Genomic DNA, 20,392 nt, shown 5'->3' with positions numbered 1-20,392 from the left:
CTAAACACAGGTAGAGATGCACTATAATTTACTGTACATACACAGGTCCTCACCATCCTTCTACAGAACACAGGCAGGGACTCACTATAACTACTGTACAGAGACAGGTCCTCACAGGTAGGGACTCATTAGAACTCTATTGTACAGAGACAGGTCCTCACCATTCCTCTACTGAACGCAGACATGGATTCACTTTCCATTATGGGTAGACAGGTCCTCACTATCCTTCTTCTGAACACTGCTGATCTCTTAATATAAATGTGTTGTATGTAGACAAGTCATCATTAGCCTTCTTTAGGCAGGAACTCACTAGTACTCTCTACTGACCATACCCCAGATTTTTCTAGAACTCTTTTGCTGGAACTCTTCTATACAAAGACAGGTTCTCAAAATCTTTTTGCTAATCTCAGACAGTGATTTACTACAGCTCTAACGTACATAGACAGGCCTAACTATTCTACTGTTGACAAGAGCAGCCTTCTTACTAAATCTTTGCTTTATGTAGACAGGTCCTCACTATCTTCCTACTGAACATAAGAAGGTTCTCACTATATCTGCACTTCACATTGACAAATCCTACTGAACAAAGCCCAGCTCTTGTTATAATTTTGCTGTACATAGATGGTCTGCGATCCTTCTGCTGTGTACAGACAGGTACTCACTATAACTCTGCTGTACAAAGGTGATTGCATGCCTTCCTTCTGTTACGTACAGACAGGTACTCTTTATAACTTTGCTGTACATAGATGATAGTCTGCGGTCCTTCTGCTGTGTACAGACAGGTACTCACTATATTTCTGCTGGTCTCTGGGATATGCAATCCATCGATCGATTGCTCTGTAGTCTCCTCTGAGATCAGTCGGGAGACACTGAAGATTTTGATTTTTGATCTTGATCTCCTATTGGTACCATTTAATATTGCTGCTGCAGCTTCATTATACGCATCGATTCTCGTATTGGTAATGATTTTACGACTTTCACTTAGTAACTGTTCATTAACTGGATCTGGAAAAAAGAAGAAAATAAAACCATGTTATAGCATGGAGTGACAAAAGGATGTCAGCAATATTTAAAGTGGTTGTAAACCTATGAAATGAAAAATGAGCAAAGCCTCAATCCAAAGCACCAAGTGTGATTTCTTAACGCTCTCTTCTTCCTTTACCAAGTCTGAATGAGTCACTTCTGACAGGTAACACCAAGGGATGGGAGTTACGGGCTCCAGCACACAGCCTGTGATGGACAGCCTCAGCTGTACAGGTTTCCCTATGAGACTCTGTAGAGGGGGGGTGTCCATTCTCGCCACTCAGGTCTCAGATTACAAAAAAGTGGGTAATTTAGTGTTGTGTGCTCTAACACTAACTTTAATGGGTTTTTTTACTGAAATTTTGTGTTTCCTAGACCTTTGCGCTTATATTGTGTAACATATAAAATTTAAATCACCAATATTTTATTCTCCAGGTGTCTTATGTTTGGGGGTTTAATGTAATCTGCAAGCCTAAAATCATTTTTTAAACATGCAAAAAAAAAAAAAAACCCCACAAAAACAGCTCTGGCAGTAAAACGGTTAAAGCCAAACTCCAGAATTATAAAGGAAGAAACAGACGGTTGTGTTTTTTTTGCAGATTTAAAAAATTATTTTAGGCCGGAAGATTACATTAAACCTCCAAACATTATAAGAAGACACCTGGAGAATAAAATATTGGTGATTTAAATTTTTTATTTTACACAATATAAGCGCAAAGGTCTAGGAAACACAAAATTGTAGTAAAGGAAAAAAACACTAAAGTTAGTGTTAGAGCACACAACAGTTAAAGCCCAACTCCAGAATTGTAAATGAAGAAACAGACCATTTCCACGACCCTACCCTCAGACATTTCTGCTACTTTATATTGTTGAAAGATTCTTAAAGATTTCATTTTACATAGACACATGGTGGCAGCAACCTCTCCCTCTCCAGTGCCGATGTTAGTATGGAGGGAGCAAAGACAGCGGTTATGTGTCTGCACGGGTTTGTACGTGCAGCGCTGCTCTGATACCCAGCATGCAATGTCCTGATTGTAAGCTGGAAAGAGCAGGGCCCTCGATCCCCTCATGTTTTGCATTGTATTGGTATTGTTCTGTCACATGTTCTGTCCCCCTTTGTAATGTACAGCGCTGAGCGAACTATTGGCGCTTTATAAATACTGTATAATAATAAAATAATATTGGTATCCAGACGGCACTGCCAGTGTGATTAGCCAGAGCTCCATTTACATGACGATTCCAATCGGCTTCTTCGAACTCAAGGATCAATTACAAGGGGCGTTCACCCTCACAGGTGTGATCAAATGCGGGTGCATTTCCGCACTTTCATGGCGTTCCGGCATGTCACATGTAGGGCAGCCCATTCATTTCAACGACCTGCCCGGCATGCAAAAAACACAAAAAAAGACCCAGACCCATTTCCAAAAAAAGTGCACCGACGTGATTTGGTGCTTTTAGAAACATGGCGCATTTGCAAGGTGTGTGGGGTGCCATTTAACAATTAATGGCAGCCTTGCATGTGTGCTAAATCAGAACACATTTCTTTGTGTGTCGGGAAAGTGTGCAATTTTGTGAGCGTTCCCGACACGCAGAAGTGTGAACCTAGCCTAAGAGAACTGTAGCACTATGAAGGGAGTATCTTGACACAAGATAGAGATGAGCTTTATTCTCTTCCTGCTCATGTAACACATACAGAGTGTGCAGAGGCAGGGAAAGTGGGTCCTAGCGGCCATTTGTCTCTCGTATGCGCCAACAGTGGTCTGAGGATGTGTGCTGACAATGCACTCACTGCGTGCTCCCAGTACACAGACTGAGCTAATGGCTTCAAATCAGGAGCCAGCGGGATAAGCTACCAACCATGTGAACACTGAGAGCCAATCGCAGTGCTCATGTGTTTGGGAAGCCACTCCAGTCCCTTGCGCTAAAGTCTATTTATCGGGCTGCCGGGAACCAGCTTGAAGGGGTTAATGAGACCCTGTCACCAACTGGAAAAAATGCAGATAAAAGCACAGTGAAATCAAGTATTCTAAACATTTACTTGCAGTGTTTTTCCTTCCACAAGGATTGTACATAGAACAATATCGGACCTCTGAAAAGTAGAAGCATTCATATGTACTCAGTACTTGATTTGGGCCCCTTTTGCAGCAATTACTGCCTCAATACGGCGTAGCATGGAAGCTATCAGCCTGTGGCACTGCTGAGTTGTTATGGAAGACCAGGATGCTTCATTGTTTGGTCTCATGTCTCTCATCTTTCTCTTGGCAATGCCCCATAGATCCTCTATGGGGTTCAGGTCAAGCGAGTTTGCTGGCCTATCAAAAACCTCTGAAAAGCAATCCGGGTGTGGTGGGTGGGGGCATAAAACCGTGGCTCAACCACCTTGTTTTACTGCCTCCCAGCCATGTGAATGGGCCACAGACCAGAAATAAGTGAAAGGGAACACCCTAGACCATGGGTGGGCAACTGTGGCCCTCCAGCTGTTATAGAACTACAAGTCCCATGAGGCATTGCAAACTGACAGTTACAAGCATGGTTCCCAAAGGCAGAGGTATGATGGGAATTGTAGTTCACCAACAGCTGGAGGGCCACAGTTGCCCATCCCTGCCCTAGACTCATTCGAGTGACAGCTTCAAGAGTCTGCTGACATCACATCCAAGAAAGAAAGGTTGTAGGTGAAATGAATATTCTGGCGGCAGAGTCTCTTCCAAAGATCACAGACAACACAATCCAATATTTAATGTATTGAAATGACACATGCATTACCATACCTTGTAAGACCCAATAAACATCACTACTGTCGGACAGCTTTCCTAGGACGGGTTCTATATCCGTCAGGTTCACCTTGTACTGCGCAAGAGACTCTGCACTGCCGTTGTTGATTTTTATGGACCACTGAAATATAAAAACACAAACATGTTAGGACTCGGCAGATGTACAGTCAGTACTGATATCAATTAGTGTGATCTCCAGACTGTAAGAATGTCTACTCTGATTAACAGATCCACTCTGATCCTTCTGTGTTACGTCTGTTCAACCACTTGAATGGCTGGGCCACGATGAGGTCACCCCCACGCATGCGCACAGGAGTCACATCATCATCGCACAGAGCGGCTGCCATAAATGCACTCTGAGTCGCATATGCGCAGTTCAGTGTACATGACATCTGACAAGTAGAGGGAAGCAATTATGACCGTGGAGCCCACTAGGGTCTTTTCTGTCATAATACCCCACCTGTCAGCCTTTTTTTTTTAGATCTGAGTTTAATACCACTTTAATAAGCACTGGGTTTTTAAAAAATTGTAGACTATATTAAAAGGAAATATCACCATTTTGAATAAAATAGAAAAAAAAAAACCCAACCCCCCCAAAAAAAAACTTTCCCTTACAAAACATACCAAATAAAATGACCAGCGAAGTACAAAAAAAAAACAAAAACAAAAACCCACAAATGACCCCTTTTTGAAAAGTAGAAACCCCAATGTGATGTAATTTTTTGGCACTTTTTTGGAAATTAAGAAACCTTCTAGTAATGAGGGGGTTAAAACATGGAGCTTGATAATGGTGCACTAGATACATTAAGGGCCCATTCATATCCGCGATTTGACATCGCAGGCAGGACTGGCGTAATTCCACATTGAGGCAGAACACGCAACGTGGATTTGGGTGCCATTCCTTTTTTTTTTTTTTTTTAATAGCACACGAAACTTGGTGAGCTTTTGCCACGATAGTTATGTGGCAATCACAGGAAAACCCGAGTTTACACAAAAAATTAACTAAGCTTGTAGCCAAAAAATGGAGCAGGAGCTTCATTTGGATGACAAACGTGCATAGGACAGCTGATTGAAGTGAATGGCCTATGCACAACATGCAAAATCGCATGAAAATTGAGAAATATAAACTGCGAGCTGGAACGCTCATTCCTGCTATGGAATATGTGAATGGGGCCTAAATGTACAGGTCATGCAGGCCCCTCCCTCCTAGATTGTAAGCTCGAAAGAGCAGGGCTCTTGAACCCCTCGTGTACTGTTTTGTTACTGTATTGTCTCATGTTCTGTCCCCCTTGCTACTGTACAGCGCTGAGCATACCCTTTGCCGCTATATAAATACTGTATAATAAGAATACATAAAGGGAGGAGGAGGAGGAGGAGGAGGAGGAGGAGGAGGAGGAGAAGGGGTTAATATGCAGCTCATATACAGTTGGAGGATGGAAGAAATAAGGGAGGTGAAGGAGTTAATATAGAGGTCACAGAGAGACCAGATGGAGGTGAGATGTACAGGAAAGGAGGGGGTGAAATTCTGCCACTGATTCCTTCATTCATAAACCTTTATAAAGGCCTCTTGCACATGAAAAGCAGCTTGAAAAAGTGGACGCAAAGTGCAACCCATTGTTTACAATGTGCTTGTACACACAGGTGCATAAAGAAGAGCTGGGCATTCTTGAGTAAAAAAAAAAAAGAAAGAAAAATCTGTGTTCCTGGTCATGAGCAATAAAATGAATGGATTTTGCATAGGAATGTATTGTATGTGTGAGTTCGCATACCCATAAAAAAAAAAAAACAAAACAAAAAAAAAAACTATATGAAATTAGGTTCAGAAATGCTGATGTTCAATCATAGGGGTCTAATAAAAACCATTTCCTCGCCTTCCTCCATTGTAAGACAAAGGGCAGGGCTTTTAGATGTAAACACTAGAGGGTTTACACTTGTGTTCGTTGTGAATGGTCACAAGACACAGAGCCATTTGGATGGACTTGTACATTGTGTCTGATCTGAGCTGTCAATACATTCCAGGAGCATCAAAGCAAGGTGTATTCAAAGTCTTAGAGTTCTATTTTTTTTTAAAAAGCAGTTACACCAAGAGTAGAAAAGCCTGCCCCTGCCAGCATGCACAGCCAGATTCTTGCTCTCTGTGTGGAAGCAACGGTCTCTCTGCAGAGGCCCAAGATAACCCCTTCTGAGCCTGAGGTCTAGAATCAATAGAGGGCACTAGCTTTGCCGATTGATTCAGTAGAGGGCATGTTGGATCTCTACAGAGAGACCACTGCTTCTACACACAGAGAGCAATGGTCCTTCCCTGCATGCTGGCAGGGGACAGGCTTTGGCTGCTTTTCCAAACTGTAAGGCCTTGTTCACACCACAGTGCAGAGACGTCAGTTTTTCTGGATGTATTCTGCAAGGGCACAACTAAATCAACTGTTCTCCATGTGTACAGTTCCCACCACAACACTGGTATCATGTGCAGAATTGTTCTGTGCAGGAATCTGCAACGTGTATAAAACTCATTGGAGTGCGCATGAAAACGGATGTCTCTGCAAGTGAAATCTGCATGTCTGTTTCGCTCAGTTTTTCTGTACGCATGGTGTGAACAAGGCCTAAGACTTTTCCCATCTTTTATTTTGATGCACTTAGAATGTGTTTAGTGGATTTAAACTGAAAGTTCAGTTGGCCTTTAAAAACCCACAGCTGCAAAAAACATGTGTATTGCCACAAACCACAACATGTGCAATGTACTCTTAGGGGTGCATGTAACAAAAAAAAAAACAAAAAAAAAAAAAACAAGAAAACAAACAAAAAACTGAGCTATTCACCTGCAAAACTGAATGTACTTCTGTTCTGTTCAAATGGGGGCAAAATTGAATGTTCTCCTATTTCCTCAACAGGTTGAATGCTATTCATTTATAAAACAGAGTTGTTCTGGAAAATACTGCACTACGGGTGTACCTCGGTTTACGAGCGCCTTGTTTAACGCAATTTTTGGTTACGAATGAAATTCCATTGAAAATAATGCCTCGGTTTACAAATTTTTTTCGCAATACGAAGTGTATGTCAGTACCGATTTTTAAATGCAATTGCCGGCTTTTTTTTTTTTTCTTCATTATAGCTCACAGAATTAGCTGTCACTACCCCCTTCCCCTCCACCCCTAAAGGAAACTTTGTTTAAGAAACTAAAAGGAAACATTCTTTCTTTTGGGGGGGGAAGTGACAGCTGATTCTCTGAGCTATAGTGAAGAAAAAGAAAAAAAAAAAAAGCCGGTAATTACATTTAACCATTTCAATACCGGGCAATTTTACACCTTCCTGCCCAGGCCAGTTTTCAGGTTTCAGCGCTCTCACACTTTGAATGACAATTGCGCGGTCATACAACATTGTACCCAAACTAAAATTTTATCATTTTCTTCACACAACTAGAGCTTTCTTTTGGTGCTATTTAATCACCGCTGGGGTTTTTATTTTTTGCTAAATTAACAAAAAAAGACCAAAAAGTTTGAAAAAAAAAAAAAAAAGTTTTCTTTGTTTGTTATAAAAGTTTACAAGTAAATAATTGTTCTTCATAAATTTAGGCCGAGATGTATTCTGCTACATGTCTTTGGTGAAAATAACCCAAATTAGGATGTATTTTAGTTTGTAGGAAAGTTATAGAGTTCACAAACTATGGTATAGATCTGAATATTGATCAATCCTGAAGTACTGACAGCCAATCTAATATCTTGAGGTCCAGGAATGTTAGAATAGTAGATATCCCCCAAATGACCCCTTTTTGCAGAGTAGACAGTCCGACGTACTTCATAAGAGACATGGCGAGTTTTTTTAAGTTGTATTTTTTTTTGTCAGAATTTTTCGGAAAATGAAAAAATTAAAAAAATTAGTTTCACTATTTTTTTTTTACATATTGTCACCAGTGCAGTACAGTGTCATCATATAACTGGCATGGCGGTGAACAGGGACACTGACTGGTGACAGTGTGAAAAAAAAAAAATATTTTTTTTTTATTATTTTTTATTACATTTTTTTCTTTTTTTTTAAGATTTTTTTTCATATTTCACTATGACCAAAGTAGTACAATGTTACCATAGTAACATTGTACTACTTTGGGGAAGTGATCAGTATTTTTTTTATTTTTTACACAATTTGCTTATAGCAAAGAATTACTTTGCTATAAGCAAGCATTTACCTGAATGACATCGATTCATTCAGGGTTTTTTTTTTTTTTGTGCTTAGCTGTGATTTCGCCACAGCTAATCACATGACATGTGCATGTGACCTGCTGTGACCATTCACAGCTAGACACTAGTATACAATGGATGGCATTAATGAAGCCATCCATTGTATACAACTGTCATGTGACCTGCTATGATTGGTCACAGCAGGTCACATGGTACCGGCAACAGGGCCGATACTCAGATCGGTCACCGGCCGTGTCCGAGGTACACGGCCGGTGACAGATCGTGCCGCTGTGCCGCTCAGCAGGAGTGCAATCTGCGCATGTGGGGGAGGACGCCATATGGCGTCCACCCGGAACGCTGATGACATTTGCCGCCCGCCATTCGGCCATAGGGTGGGCGGCAAATGGTTAAAAACCGGCACTGACCTATAGTGACAGCAACTTTTATTTTAAAACTCTTATTCTGACCTCCGGAACGGATTAATTGGTTTTCAATGCATTCCTATGGGAATCCGTATTTCGTTTACGAATTTTTCACAATACGAAATGTCCCGGAGAACGCATTAGATTCGTAAACCGAGGTACACCTGTATATACTAGACTACAGCCACTAGAAGAAGGAGCTGACAATCATAGTAAATAAGTATTTATTTCTGATGATCATCAGCTTCACCTAGTGGCCATAATGCAGTATTTTCCAGGTTCCCGCTATTCTGTATGAATGAATAACATTCGATCTGGAGAGAAAATAGCCTACCAACATTTGATTTTGCCAAGATATATAAAATAGGAGTATGTGAGCGCACTAAAATGTAAAAGCAGCTAAGCACAAAGGTAACCAAGAAAAACCTCAATAAAAACAATATAATTAAAGTGCAGAGCTTAAAATAAGTATGATCATAAAATATCTCATAAAAAGGATATAAATAAAAGTTCATAAATTATGATAAACAGTCCAAAGGTGACTATAGTGCTCTTAAAGTGCTTGATGTCCTGGTAAGCCGATGTCTGTGCAGTGATTATAGAAGAATTGTGCACTCATCGGACGTACAATTTAAATGCGCATATAAAAGTGTAATTCCAGATGATCTTAGGAACAGCCAGGTAATGGGGGGGGACTTCCCTCTAAAGGGTAGGTGGTCATCAAAGGATCCTGGGGTGTTAGTGGTGATCCAACACAACCTGAGCTCCCCTAGTCGGTTAAGTGGGTGCTGCTCCCTGGATGATTAGGGGATTCCCTCTCTGATTTTGCCCCCATTCGCACAGAAGGAATGTACATGCAGTTTCACAGGGCAAATAGCTCTTTGTTTATAAACATACCCCTCAGGGTTATTGTCAAGTTGATACTTATTGACACTACAAAACCTGGACTGGGGCATCCTGGCTTCAATGGAAGAGTTAAGTTTAGGCCGTTAATGACAAAGGGTTAAATCTATTGCCAACAATCAATTACAATCTCCGCTTCAATGGACTTTGATGACTGGATGTGAATACCACTGCACAGGATTACAGAGATGAAAGCCAGACTCATCACATCTATTTATGATAAACCTGGATTTCCTTTAATGAAAGGGCGGACTTTTTATGGTTTTGCTTCAGCAATCTGGATAACTGAGATATTAAAGATGGCTTACCGTGGCAGCTCCTGCTATGATCACATCCGGCTTTGATGTACTCTGCAAGTAAAGACAGAAAACAATAAACTGCCGAACCACCAAACTCTCCCAGCACAGGCAATCATTCTTTGTGATTGAGGAGCACTGAACCTTATGGAGATGGCTCATAACTCAATGACTGGTTTGCAGTCCTAGAGGATGCTCACCAGCAACTGTGGGGTCCTGCTGGATCCCCAGAGGAGATGATTAAAGCTTTGATGGGATGGGGGATGGGAGCACCACACCAGCTTATAAAGTCACTTTGCAACAGCCAACATGTTTCGGGGGCTCAGCATTCCCCCTTCATCAGGGCTAAAAAGGGCCATTGTTAGTTATTATATAGGTCTGCTATCTATTTTTTAGCACAGATGAAGGGGTAGTGCTGAGCTCCCGAAACGTGCTGGCTGGTGCAAACTGAAAATATTTTAAAGGACGCTGGTGTGGTGCTCCCATCTTTTCAAGACTTTAGCATCCGCATTCATGACACAGGAAGCCGAGGAAAATTACTGAACTAGTTATGTGAAGGCCAAAATGGGTCTCTTTTGAGGTCTACAGGAGATTTTGATTGCAGCTAAAATGTACAACCATGCAAAGGGCCATGTTTACTTGCACAGGACACCTAGGTGTTCCATGCATCCATGTGCTGGCAGTCCCACTCACAGCCGCTGCTCCCAAATTGACATCTGTGGGTGCATGTTCCTGAATGCAGACCGTGTGAGTTTGGGGACACAAACCCGCACCTACACGGATGTCAAATTGGTTGCAGCATCTGTGTCAGTACAGCTGCTGCATCCTAATTGACATGAATAGGACTGACTGTATTTGGATGTATGGAAGACCTGTGCATCTTGTGCAGGCAAACACGGCACGTCACATGGGTGTATGCTGTAGTATGCCCACATGAACAAGCCAAACCGTTTTCTAGTTTTGGATACAGTATGGAAGGTTAGAACCCTCACCGGGATTTTATCGCTATCTGCTTTCCCACTGGGAACATTCATCCTCTCTGTCCTGGTGGCCACTGTCATTGGAAACTCAAACATTTTACCACAATCACTAGAAAAGGAAGAGAGGGGAAAACTTCCGATGGAGACACCTGTTCCAGTAACAACTGCCTAAGACTGTGGCACCCAACCTGCGGATCCGGGGGTCGCATGTGGCCCTTTTGCACTTTCTGTCCGGCTCCTGGAGTCCCTGCAGACACTTATCTGTGTTTCACTATTGCCCTGTTATACAGTGATTTCTAGCAATAGGTCTCCAGTCTATGACTATCTCTTGAAGCATGTACCCAGTCTCAGAATCTCCCTAACAGGGCACAGACAGCACGAAAAAAAGAAAGCCAACAGCAGCATGAGCAGCGGGAGGAGAGAGTGGGCCGGATCTTCTCTGCAGGAAAGACATAATTTTGTATCTTTATTGAATAATTAAATATTGAAGCACTGTATGCAAATTAGTCAGAGCTGGAGCCAAGTTAACTGACACATACCGACAGTGCTAAATTTGGTCTGGGGGGTATCTAGGCATCAATGACTTCTGGTCATGAAAGAGTTAAAAAAAACAATTCCCCCCAAACAATGAACTCCTGAATGCCTATTTTTACCCTTTTGGTCTGCTAAAGCTGAACTCTTATTTAAATATACTCTTCAATTGCCACAAAGGATATAATCTACTTTTGTGCACTAAATGTCTTTACAAACCCAGGTATTACTTTGCAAAAGTAGTAGTGATATTACTGTGCTGTACACAGCAGAGTTGTAGGAGGGGCCCATCAGGCTCCACCCACTACAGGCTGCCTGCAGAAAACTACAGGAGGGGCGGGGACCTGACCAGCCACTTGCACAAGAGAGAGCAGCAGTGATGGGTATTACAGGGAGCTCTAAAGTCTCATACTAGATTACTGGACAGATCTGGAAGAAATACAATGATTCAAGGAAGACTACACACGATGAATAGGATTTAGACAATATTTGCCTATATATCTCATTAAAAACATTATTTAAAAAATAATGTGTGTGAGATAACTTCCTTTACTCTCTGCCTGTGCCGACTTATCAGTTACACTGTTCTCAGCTATCCCTGAGGACTACAGAACCACCCTCCTCTATGTGAAGAAGAGCAGAGGGGTGGGTCCCTGTAGTCCTATTTGGTTATCTTGATACAGTATGATGAGTGAATGTTGTCACCCTAGAATAGGAGGTGTGTTACTGGCAGGATCACCAGGCGAACAAACGTGGTGGCTGCATTACTTTTCTTTTTTCTCTCTAAGGACTTCTAAGCGGAACAATATTACATTTTCTTTGTGTCTTGATACACCTTATTGAGAGCCTTATTTTTAGCAACAGGCTTTCTGGAATGACTACATACACACCTCGCTCAGAGACAGGAAATACTGCTTCATTGACGCATTCACCTCTGGATACCACAGGAAATCCTGAAAAAAAAAAAATTAAAAAAAAGTTATAATAATCTTTATAACAGCCTTCTAGGAGTGAACGTTCTTAAACCAAAAAAGACAAATCATTTACAGTCAAGAAGCTGCCATCTTAGCTTCTATTTGATTTGCATTTTTCATGGTGCTGCACATGTGATCAGTTATGACACCAGCCATTTGATGGCTTTACAGTTCAGCTGAGAGCACAAGCAACTGTGACAGTCATTCACAACATGTCTTGAATGTAACAGCTGATAAGCAGGCAAGGTTTGACAGCTCTGAATCTGGAAAAGCTTAAGGCCTCATGGGCACTGGGCATTTAGCTGAGGGGTAGGTGAGCCCAGGGCACATGGCAGGGAAGCACTGCCTGCTACATGTCAAAGTAATCAGTCAGTCAGGACTAAAAATGTAAACGAAGGCAGGTTTAAAAGTCACACATTAATGTAGCTCAGTAAGGATTAAAATAGTTTCCCCCCCCCCAAATTTATACTTACCTAGGTGGATGCTGCATCTGTCCCCCGCTGGCCCCAAGTGTGAGAACTCAGCGATCACATGACCACTGATCACAGAGTTCACACCTCCGCTGTGAGCAGAGAGCGGTGACTGTCAGTCGTGGCTCTCTGCTCTGCACCCCCGGTGCTCACTAGAACACATGGCTGTGTAGGGGGAGGGAGCGGCCAGCTCACTGAGGGGCTGAGCCAGGTGCTGCTCCGGACTCTGGGGTGGAACCCGACTTTAAAGTTGGGATCTTTCCCCAGCCTGGACTAGCTGAGTGACGTTAGCTGAAAACAGCTCACAGGAGTACAGAACAAACTGCACTCCTGTGATCCGCATTAGTACAGCCAAAAGAACTTTGGCCGTACTTCTCCTTTAATGCATCGCTAAATGTATTTTGACTTGACATCAGTCCCTGTGCAGACTGGGCCAAAAAGAAACAAGAAGCCAGTCAGCTGCGCTGCAGTGCTCATGTGCTAAGCAGAGTAACTAAAGAGATGCGCTCATCAATTTGTTGCTTCTCTGTTCACTGTCCCATCACAGGCTGGGGGAGAGACAAGACCTGTAAGTGCAAGCCCTCATGCACACGGGAAGTTTTTACAGCGGCTGTTTTTGGTTTTTGACTTTTTTTTTCTACAGCCAGTAAACCCCCCCAGCATGTTATCCTGTGTGTCCGTACACACATAGACTAATCAACGTTTTTTCGCAGGGATGTTTTTTGGCTGAAGAAAAAACACTGAACTAGTGGGTTTCTAGGAGAGTTTTTTTAGCTGTAAAAACAATGAAAAACGCGGCAAAACGCTGCAAAACAGCGTTTTTGGACTTTTTTTGGTTAAAAATAAAAACCCGTTAAAAACCGGAAAAACACTGCTAACTGCGGCAAAATGCCTCTTAAAAAACAAAAAAAACAAAATGAAAAACACGTTTTTAATGTGACTTTACACAGCTAACATAACCAGCGTTATCAAAATGTCAAGTGTACATGAGGGCTTACACTGCAGCAGACAAAAAAAAAAAAAAATCAGATCTCCTGCCAGACATGGTTGTGCTGTGTGGCGGAACTGTGAAAGTCTCAGAACTGGATGGGCAAAAATACATATTTTTAGTATATTTAGTAGTCTGCATGACATGAGCTCACAATTACAGAGTCTTTTTTTAGATCCATTTATCACACTTAGAAAGGAATTCCAGGCAATTAAATGAAAAACACCCTTTAATCCAGCTATACATGAATTATATAAATGACACAAATAATTCCATGAATTTAAATATTGCTAGCACAAGTACCTGAAATGTGACCTAATAATCAGAATAGAAGAGGGAGGGTAAGTAATGTGAGCCAAGACAAAGCATTGCAGAGCTGTCAATCCAACAATGGAAGCTTGCTTTTAGGAGGTGAGGGCACAAGGATGACCCCATGAGTGTACAGCAACTCCTTTACTGTCTAATCAGCAAGCTGGAGGTGGGAAGATGAAAATTAGAAGATCTTTTTCCCTACAGTCACCCATCAGATGGCTGGTACAGTTAATTCATTTTGACCGGTTCCCAGTTTTATTTCACAGTGTCAGGTTTTCTGTATGTAAGAGACCTCAAGAAGCCTGTAATGGGTGTGTTTGGGAATATCTACCCTGCATCACAACCAGGTGTTCTCTCATCAGTAGGGAAGAATGGAGGCGTATTTGGATCCTAGTCCGAACCCACCCAAGCGACCCCCACCTAGAAGCGGTCATTGCACAATGCCAATCATACATCTCCTAGATTGTAAGCGCCAAGGAGCAGGGCCCTCGAACCCCTCGTGTATCACATTGTATTGTTATTGTACTGTCGCATGTTCTGTCTCCCATTGTAATGTACAGCGCTGAGTGAACTATTGGTGCTTTATAAATACTGTATAATAATAATAATAAATAATAAGCACCTGAGGGTGGGGAATGCCTCAGCTGCCTATGATTGCCTGTGTACAGTGACATATTTTAGGTGGGATAGCTCAGGTGGGTTCAGTCTAGGATCCAAACATGCCTGAGCTCATCCTTGATCACCAGACTACCAGCAGGAACCTGGGTAGCTGGGTCACTACAGCAATAGCTGGCTCTGCTTCCTGTCTGCATCTTAAAGTGTTATTAAACCCACAGCAGTAAAATCAGTCTGTATACAGTCAGGTCCATAAATATTGGGACATTGACACAATTCTAACATTTTTGGCTCTATAGACCACCACAATGGATTTGAAATGAAACGAACAAGATGTGCTTTAACTGCAGACTGTCTGCTTTAATTTGAGGGTATTTACATCCAAATCAGGTGAACGGTGTAGGAATTACAACAGTTTGCATATGTGCCTCCCACTTGTTAAGGGACCAAAAGTAATGGACAATTGGCTTCTCAGCTGTTCCATGGCCAGGTGTGTGTTATTCCCTCATTATCCCAATTACAATGAGCAGATAAAAGGTCCAGAGTTCATTTCAAGTGTGCTATTTGCATTTGGAATCTGTTGCTGTCAACTCTCCACATGAGATCCAAAGAGCTGTCACTATCAGTGAAGCAAGCCATCATTAGGCTGAAAAAACAAAACAAACCCATCAGAGAGATAGCAAAAACATTAGGTTTGGCAAAAACAACTGTTTGGAACATTCTTAAAAAGAAGGAACGCACCGGTGAGCTCAGCAACACCAAAAGACCCGGAAGACCACGGAAAACAACTGTGGTGGATGACCGAAGAATTCTTTCCCTGGTGAAGAAAACACCCTTCACAACAGTTGGCCAGATCAAGAACACTCTCCAGGAGGTAGGTGTATGTGTGTCAAAGTCACCAATCAAGAGAAGACTTCACCAGAGTGAATACAGAGGGTTCACCACAAGATGTAAACCATTGGTGAGCCTCAAAAACAGGAAGGCCAGATTAGAGTTTGCCAAACGACATCTAAAAAAGCCTTCACAGTTCTGGAACAACATCCTATGGACAGATGAGACCAAGATCAACTTGTACCAGAGTGATGGGAAGAGAAGAGTATGGAGAAGGAAAGGAACTGCTCATGATCCTAAGCATACCACCTCATCAGTGAAGCATGGTGGTGGTAGTGTCATGGCGTGGGCATGTATGGCTGCCAATGGAACTGCTTCTCTTGTATTTATTGATGATGTGATTGCTGACAAAAGCAGCAGGATGAATTCTGAAGTGTTTCAGGCAATATTATCTGCTCATATTCAGCCAAATGCTTCAGAACTCATTGGACGCTTCACAGTGCAGATGGACAATGACCCAAAGCATACTGCAAAAGCAACCAAAGAGTTTAAGGGAAAGAAGTGGAATGTTATGCAATGGCCAAGTCAATCACCTGACCGGAATCCGATTGAGCATGCATTTCACTTGCTGAAGACAAAACTGAAGGGAAAATGCCCCAAGAACAAGCAGGAACTGAAGACAGTTGCAGTAGAGGCCTGGCAGAGCATCACCAGGGATGAAACCCAGCGTCTGGTGATGTCTATGCGTTCCAGACTTCAGGCTGTTATTGACTGCAAAGGATTTGCAACCAAGTATTAAAAAGTGAAAGTTTGATTTATGATTATTATTCTGTCCCATTACTTTTGGTCCCTTAACAAGTGGGAGGCACATATGCAAACTGTTATAATTCCTACACCGTTCACCTGATTTGGATGTAAGTACCCTCAAAATTAAAGCTGACAGTCTGCAGTTAAAGCACATCTTGTTCGTTTCATTTCAAATCCATTGTGGTGGTGTATAGAGCCAAAAATGTTAGAATTGTGTCGATGTCCCAATATTTATGGACCTGACTGTATGCAGTAAAGCATGCTTGTTATACTCACTGTGGAACCTAAAGGGTTAATCCTCTGCATTGTGTAAAAACACAGTTTGATCCTGACTTTTCTGATCCTCCCCTTCTTCCAGTGCCCCCCCCCCTTACCTCCTGCTAAGAAATATTGTGTGGAGTCACTCTGCACATGCTCAGCTTGGTGTGTATTGCTAGAGAGTTTTTTTTTTTCCTTGTGAGAGTGCATGTGATCAGCATAGGGCCAATCAGCACTGTCCAGAGGCCAAGGGTTCTGCATCCTCCTAGAGCAGAATGAAAACTCCTACTACAAGCTTTAACCAGTGCTCGGCTGGACACTGATAGTCACAAGACTGATCTAACTGCTGATGAGAAAAGGTATTTAGCAGTTTATATTTACTAAAATAAATGCATTTCCATGTTGTTTGTACTGTGGGAGAGCAGACAGAGTGAACACAGGGTCCGGGGAAACCAAATATAGTGAATGCGGGGTCCGGGGAGACCGGATACAGTGAATGCGGGGTCCGGGGAGACCGGATACAGTGAATGCGGGGTCCGGGGAGACCGGATACAGTGAATGCGGGGTCCGGGGAGACCGGATACAGTGAATGCGGGGTCCGGGGAGACCGGATACAGTGAATGCGGGGTCCGGGGAGACCGGATACAGTGAATGCGGGGTCCGGGGAGACCGGATACAGTGAATGCGGGGTCCGGGGAGACCGGATACAGTGAATGCGGGGTCCGGGGAGACCGGATACAGTGAATGCGGGGTCCGGGGAGACCGGATACAGTGAATGCGGGGTCCGGGGAGACCGGATACAGTGAATGCGGGGTCCGGGGAGACCGGATACAGTGAATGCGGGGTCCGGGGAGACCGGATACAGTGAATGCGGGGTCCGGGGAGACCGGATACAGTGAATGCGGGGTCCGGGGAGACCGGATACAGTGAATGCGGGGTCCGGGGAGACCGGATACAGTGAATGCGGGGTCCGGGGAGACCGGATACAGTGAATGCGGGGTCCGGGGAGACCGGATACAGTGAATGCGGGGTCCGGGGAGACCGGATACAGTGAATGCGGGGTCCGGGGAGACCGGATACAGTGAATGCGGGGTCCGGGGAGACCGGATACAGTGAATGCGGGGTCCGGGGAGACCGGATACAGTGAATGCGGGGTCCGGGGAGACCGGATACAGTGAATGCGGGGTCCGGGGAGACCGGATACAGTGAATGCGGGGTCCGGGGAGACCGGATACAGTGAATGCGGGGTCCGGGGAGACCAGATACAGTGAATGCAGGGCCCGGGGAGACCAGATACAGTGAATGCAGGGTCCGGGGAGACCAGATACAGTGAATGCAGGGCCCGGGGAGACCAGATACAGTGAATGCAGGGTCCGGGGAGACCAGATATAGTGAATGCAGGGTCCGGGGAGACCAGATATAGTGAATGCAGAGTCCTGGGAGACCAGATATAGTGAATGCAGGGTCCGGGGAGACCAGATATAGTGAATGCAGGGTCCGGGGAGAAAAGATATAGTGAATGCAGGGTCCGGGGAGAAAAGATATAGTGAATGCAGGGTCCGGGGAGAAAAGATATAGTGAATGCAGGGTCCGGGGAGAAAAGATATAGTGAATGCAGGGTCCGGGGAGAAAAGATATAGTGAATGCAGGGTCCGGGGAGACCAGATATAGTGAATGCAGGGTCCGGGGAGACCGGATATAGTGAATGCAGGGTCCGGGGAGACCGGATATAGTGAATGCAGGGTCCGGGGAGACCGGATATAGTGAATGCAGGGTCCGGGGAGACCAGATATAGTGAATGCAGGGTCCGGGGAGACCAGATATAGTGAATGCAGGGTCCGGGGAGACCAGATATAGTGAATGCAGGGTCCGGGGAGACCAGATATAGTGAATGCAGGGTCCGGGGAGACCAGATAGTGTTACTAAACCCAGGACCCTGCATTCACTATAAGGATTAGTTTTCAATTTTGATTGGAGATGCTGTTTATAAATAGTTGTAGCTGCAAACATGTTAGAAAATGTAGAAGACACAATCAAGGTGTAAAGTGCTCCACCCTAATATAAAAGCGCTCCAAAATAAAGAAATATGGTACAGAGCTGTGAAAAGTGAGAGTGTCAGAAACAGGAGGGAGAGTGAGAGAGAGAAGATAGGGAGGGGAAGGGGGGAAAACTATCGATCGAGAGAAAAGGGGGGGGGGGGGGAGTGATCGAGAGAAAGGGGGGGGGAGTGATTGAGAGAAAGGGGGAGGTGACCAAGTGATGTGGGGGGAGGGGGGGAGCACAGAGAAAAAAGAAAAAGCGAGAGAGAAGGGGGAAGTGTTTGATAGAAGGGGGTGAGTGATCGAGTGAAGGGGGGTTGAAAAACAGAGAAGAGAGAGAGAGGCAAAGAAAGGAAGAGAGATCCTTTTAAATCTACAAAACAGAACAGCACAACTCACCACTTGTATGTTATTGCTCTTATCTCTGAAAGGAATGTTCTCATGCTGCCAAAAAAAAAAGAAGAAGAAGAAGAATAGATTAACATCTACTTTTGTGCGCACATCAAATAACAGGCTGTACACATAAACACGTAAGAGCAATAAGAGTTTCTGTTGTTTGCAGCAAACAATAAGATTCTACCTTGTCTCCTATACCAGGCATCAATAAATGGTGGACTGAGTCACTATCCCATCTGGCCCATGCAGTACCGCCATTTAGGAGCCTTTTTTTCCCCCAGCCATCTCGCGGTCATCTTCACAGAGCTGACAGCAGGAGGCAGGACAGTCCTGGATTGAGGGCAGGAGCTGCCTGAGGGGGGGGGGGGGCGGATGGGTTGTAAAGTTAAAGGGGCTAAGGATATTAGAGTGAAGGGGGCTGATGCGAAAAGGAGGCGAGGACTGAATATGGGGGACTGAGGACTGAATGTGGGGAGGGCTTAGAACAGTAATATTGGGGGGACGAGGACAGTAGTGTGGGAAGGATGGGTGGGGGACATTAAAATTAAAGTGGAGGAGCTGAGAATTGAAATGGGGGGGGGCTGAGAGCATTAAAGTATGTGTGTGTGTGTGTGTGGGGGGGGAGGTCAGTAATGTGGGGGGCTAAGCACTGCGGTGTGTGGGGGCTGAGGACATTAAACTGGGGGGGGGGGGCTAAGAACTGAAGACAGTAATATGGGGTGGCTGAGGGCAGTAGTGCAGGGGCAGCTGAGGACATTCAAGTGGGGGTGGGTGGACTGAGGAAAGTAACTTGGGTGATGTAAAAAGGGGTGGAGTAATCTGCAGTGAAGGGGGTAGAAGACAGTACTTTTGGGGGGGGAGGAGGTTGATCTCAAGGACGTGTGAGAACACAACTGTGAAAGGGGGTGGGGGGGGATGTAAAGGGGGAGCGGAGGACACTCATCTGGTGCACATGTCGTGGGTAGGTCAGCCCATTCATTTTAATGGGCTGCACTACCCGCGAGAAACACGAAGAAGTCCCCAACCCTTTTTTCAAAATCGCACTGCAGCAACACGCAGTTTGGTGCACACGAAAATGCACCACAGGGGACTATATGAGAATTGTACCTTTAATGGATGAAAATGTTACCGCCCGGACCTTGGTGAGTTTGAATTCAATACCCCTGTCCTATACTGTCCTCAAACAGGAAAGGGGGAACTTGGTTGGCTGCTAAAAGCCAAGAGGCCTCAACTATAAAGTTGACGTTTTATGATGTTCATGGTAATTTACAGTGACAAGAATAGACAACAATATTCGTTTTCAGTGTAAACCTCTTAAATGATGTGCAGCTGAATTCATTTTAATAGTCATTTATGCAGTATCCATGAATATTTAGACATGCATCTAAATCCTCCTGGTCTCTGAAGCCCGATTCATGTTCGGATCTCGCTCCGGAGGCTAACAGGCGATGTAACACCTTCTCACCGCCTGTTTTAACCCCATATTTGCCAGTAATCGCACCACAACCAAGTGCATTGCAGGCAGTTATGGGATGTTTGCGGCACTTCCCCATTCATTAGACTGTGTAGCATTTAGTGGGCTTGACACACGCCAATCCCTACAT

At 44.0% G+C, this 20,392-nt stretch overlaps 1 protein-coding gene across 1 annotated transcript in view; it reads right to left on the bottom strand.

The window, feature by feature from the left end:
- Positions 1–20,392, bottom strand: part of CASD1 (CAS1 domain sialic acid O acetyltransferase 1) — a 74,648-nt gene that overhangs the window by 35,126 nt on the left and 19,130 nt on the right. The window contains exons 4-8 of the mRNA XM_089687135.1: positions 18,792–18,836; positions 11,989–12,051; positions 9,600–9,641; positions 3,792–3,915; positions 791–1,005 (exon numbers count right to left, since the gene is read on the bottom strand). Coding sequence (XP_089543261.1) covers positions 791–1,005; positions 3,792–3,915; positions 9,600–9,641; positions 11,989–12,051; positions 18,792–18,836 — 489 coding nt within the window. The remainder of the gene's footprint in view (positions 1–790; positions 1,006–3,791; positions 3,916–9,599; positions 9,642–11,988; positions 12,052–18,791; positions 18,837–20,392) is intronic.

Source organism: Staurois parvus, unplaced genomic scaffold (genome assembly GCF_062004578.1).
Source record: "Staurois parvus isolate SC_StPar_1 unplaced genomic scaffold, SC_StPar_1.0 ptg000418l, whole genome shotgun sequence".
NCBI lineage: Eukaryota > Metazoa > Chordata > Amphibia > Anura > Ranidae > Staurois > Staurois parvus.
The sequence above is the reverse complement of the archived record's forward strand: the minus strand, read 5'-3'. Positions and strand labels throughout refer to the sequence as shown.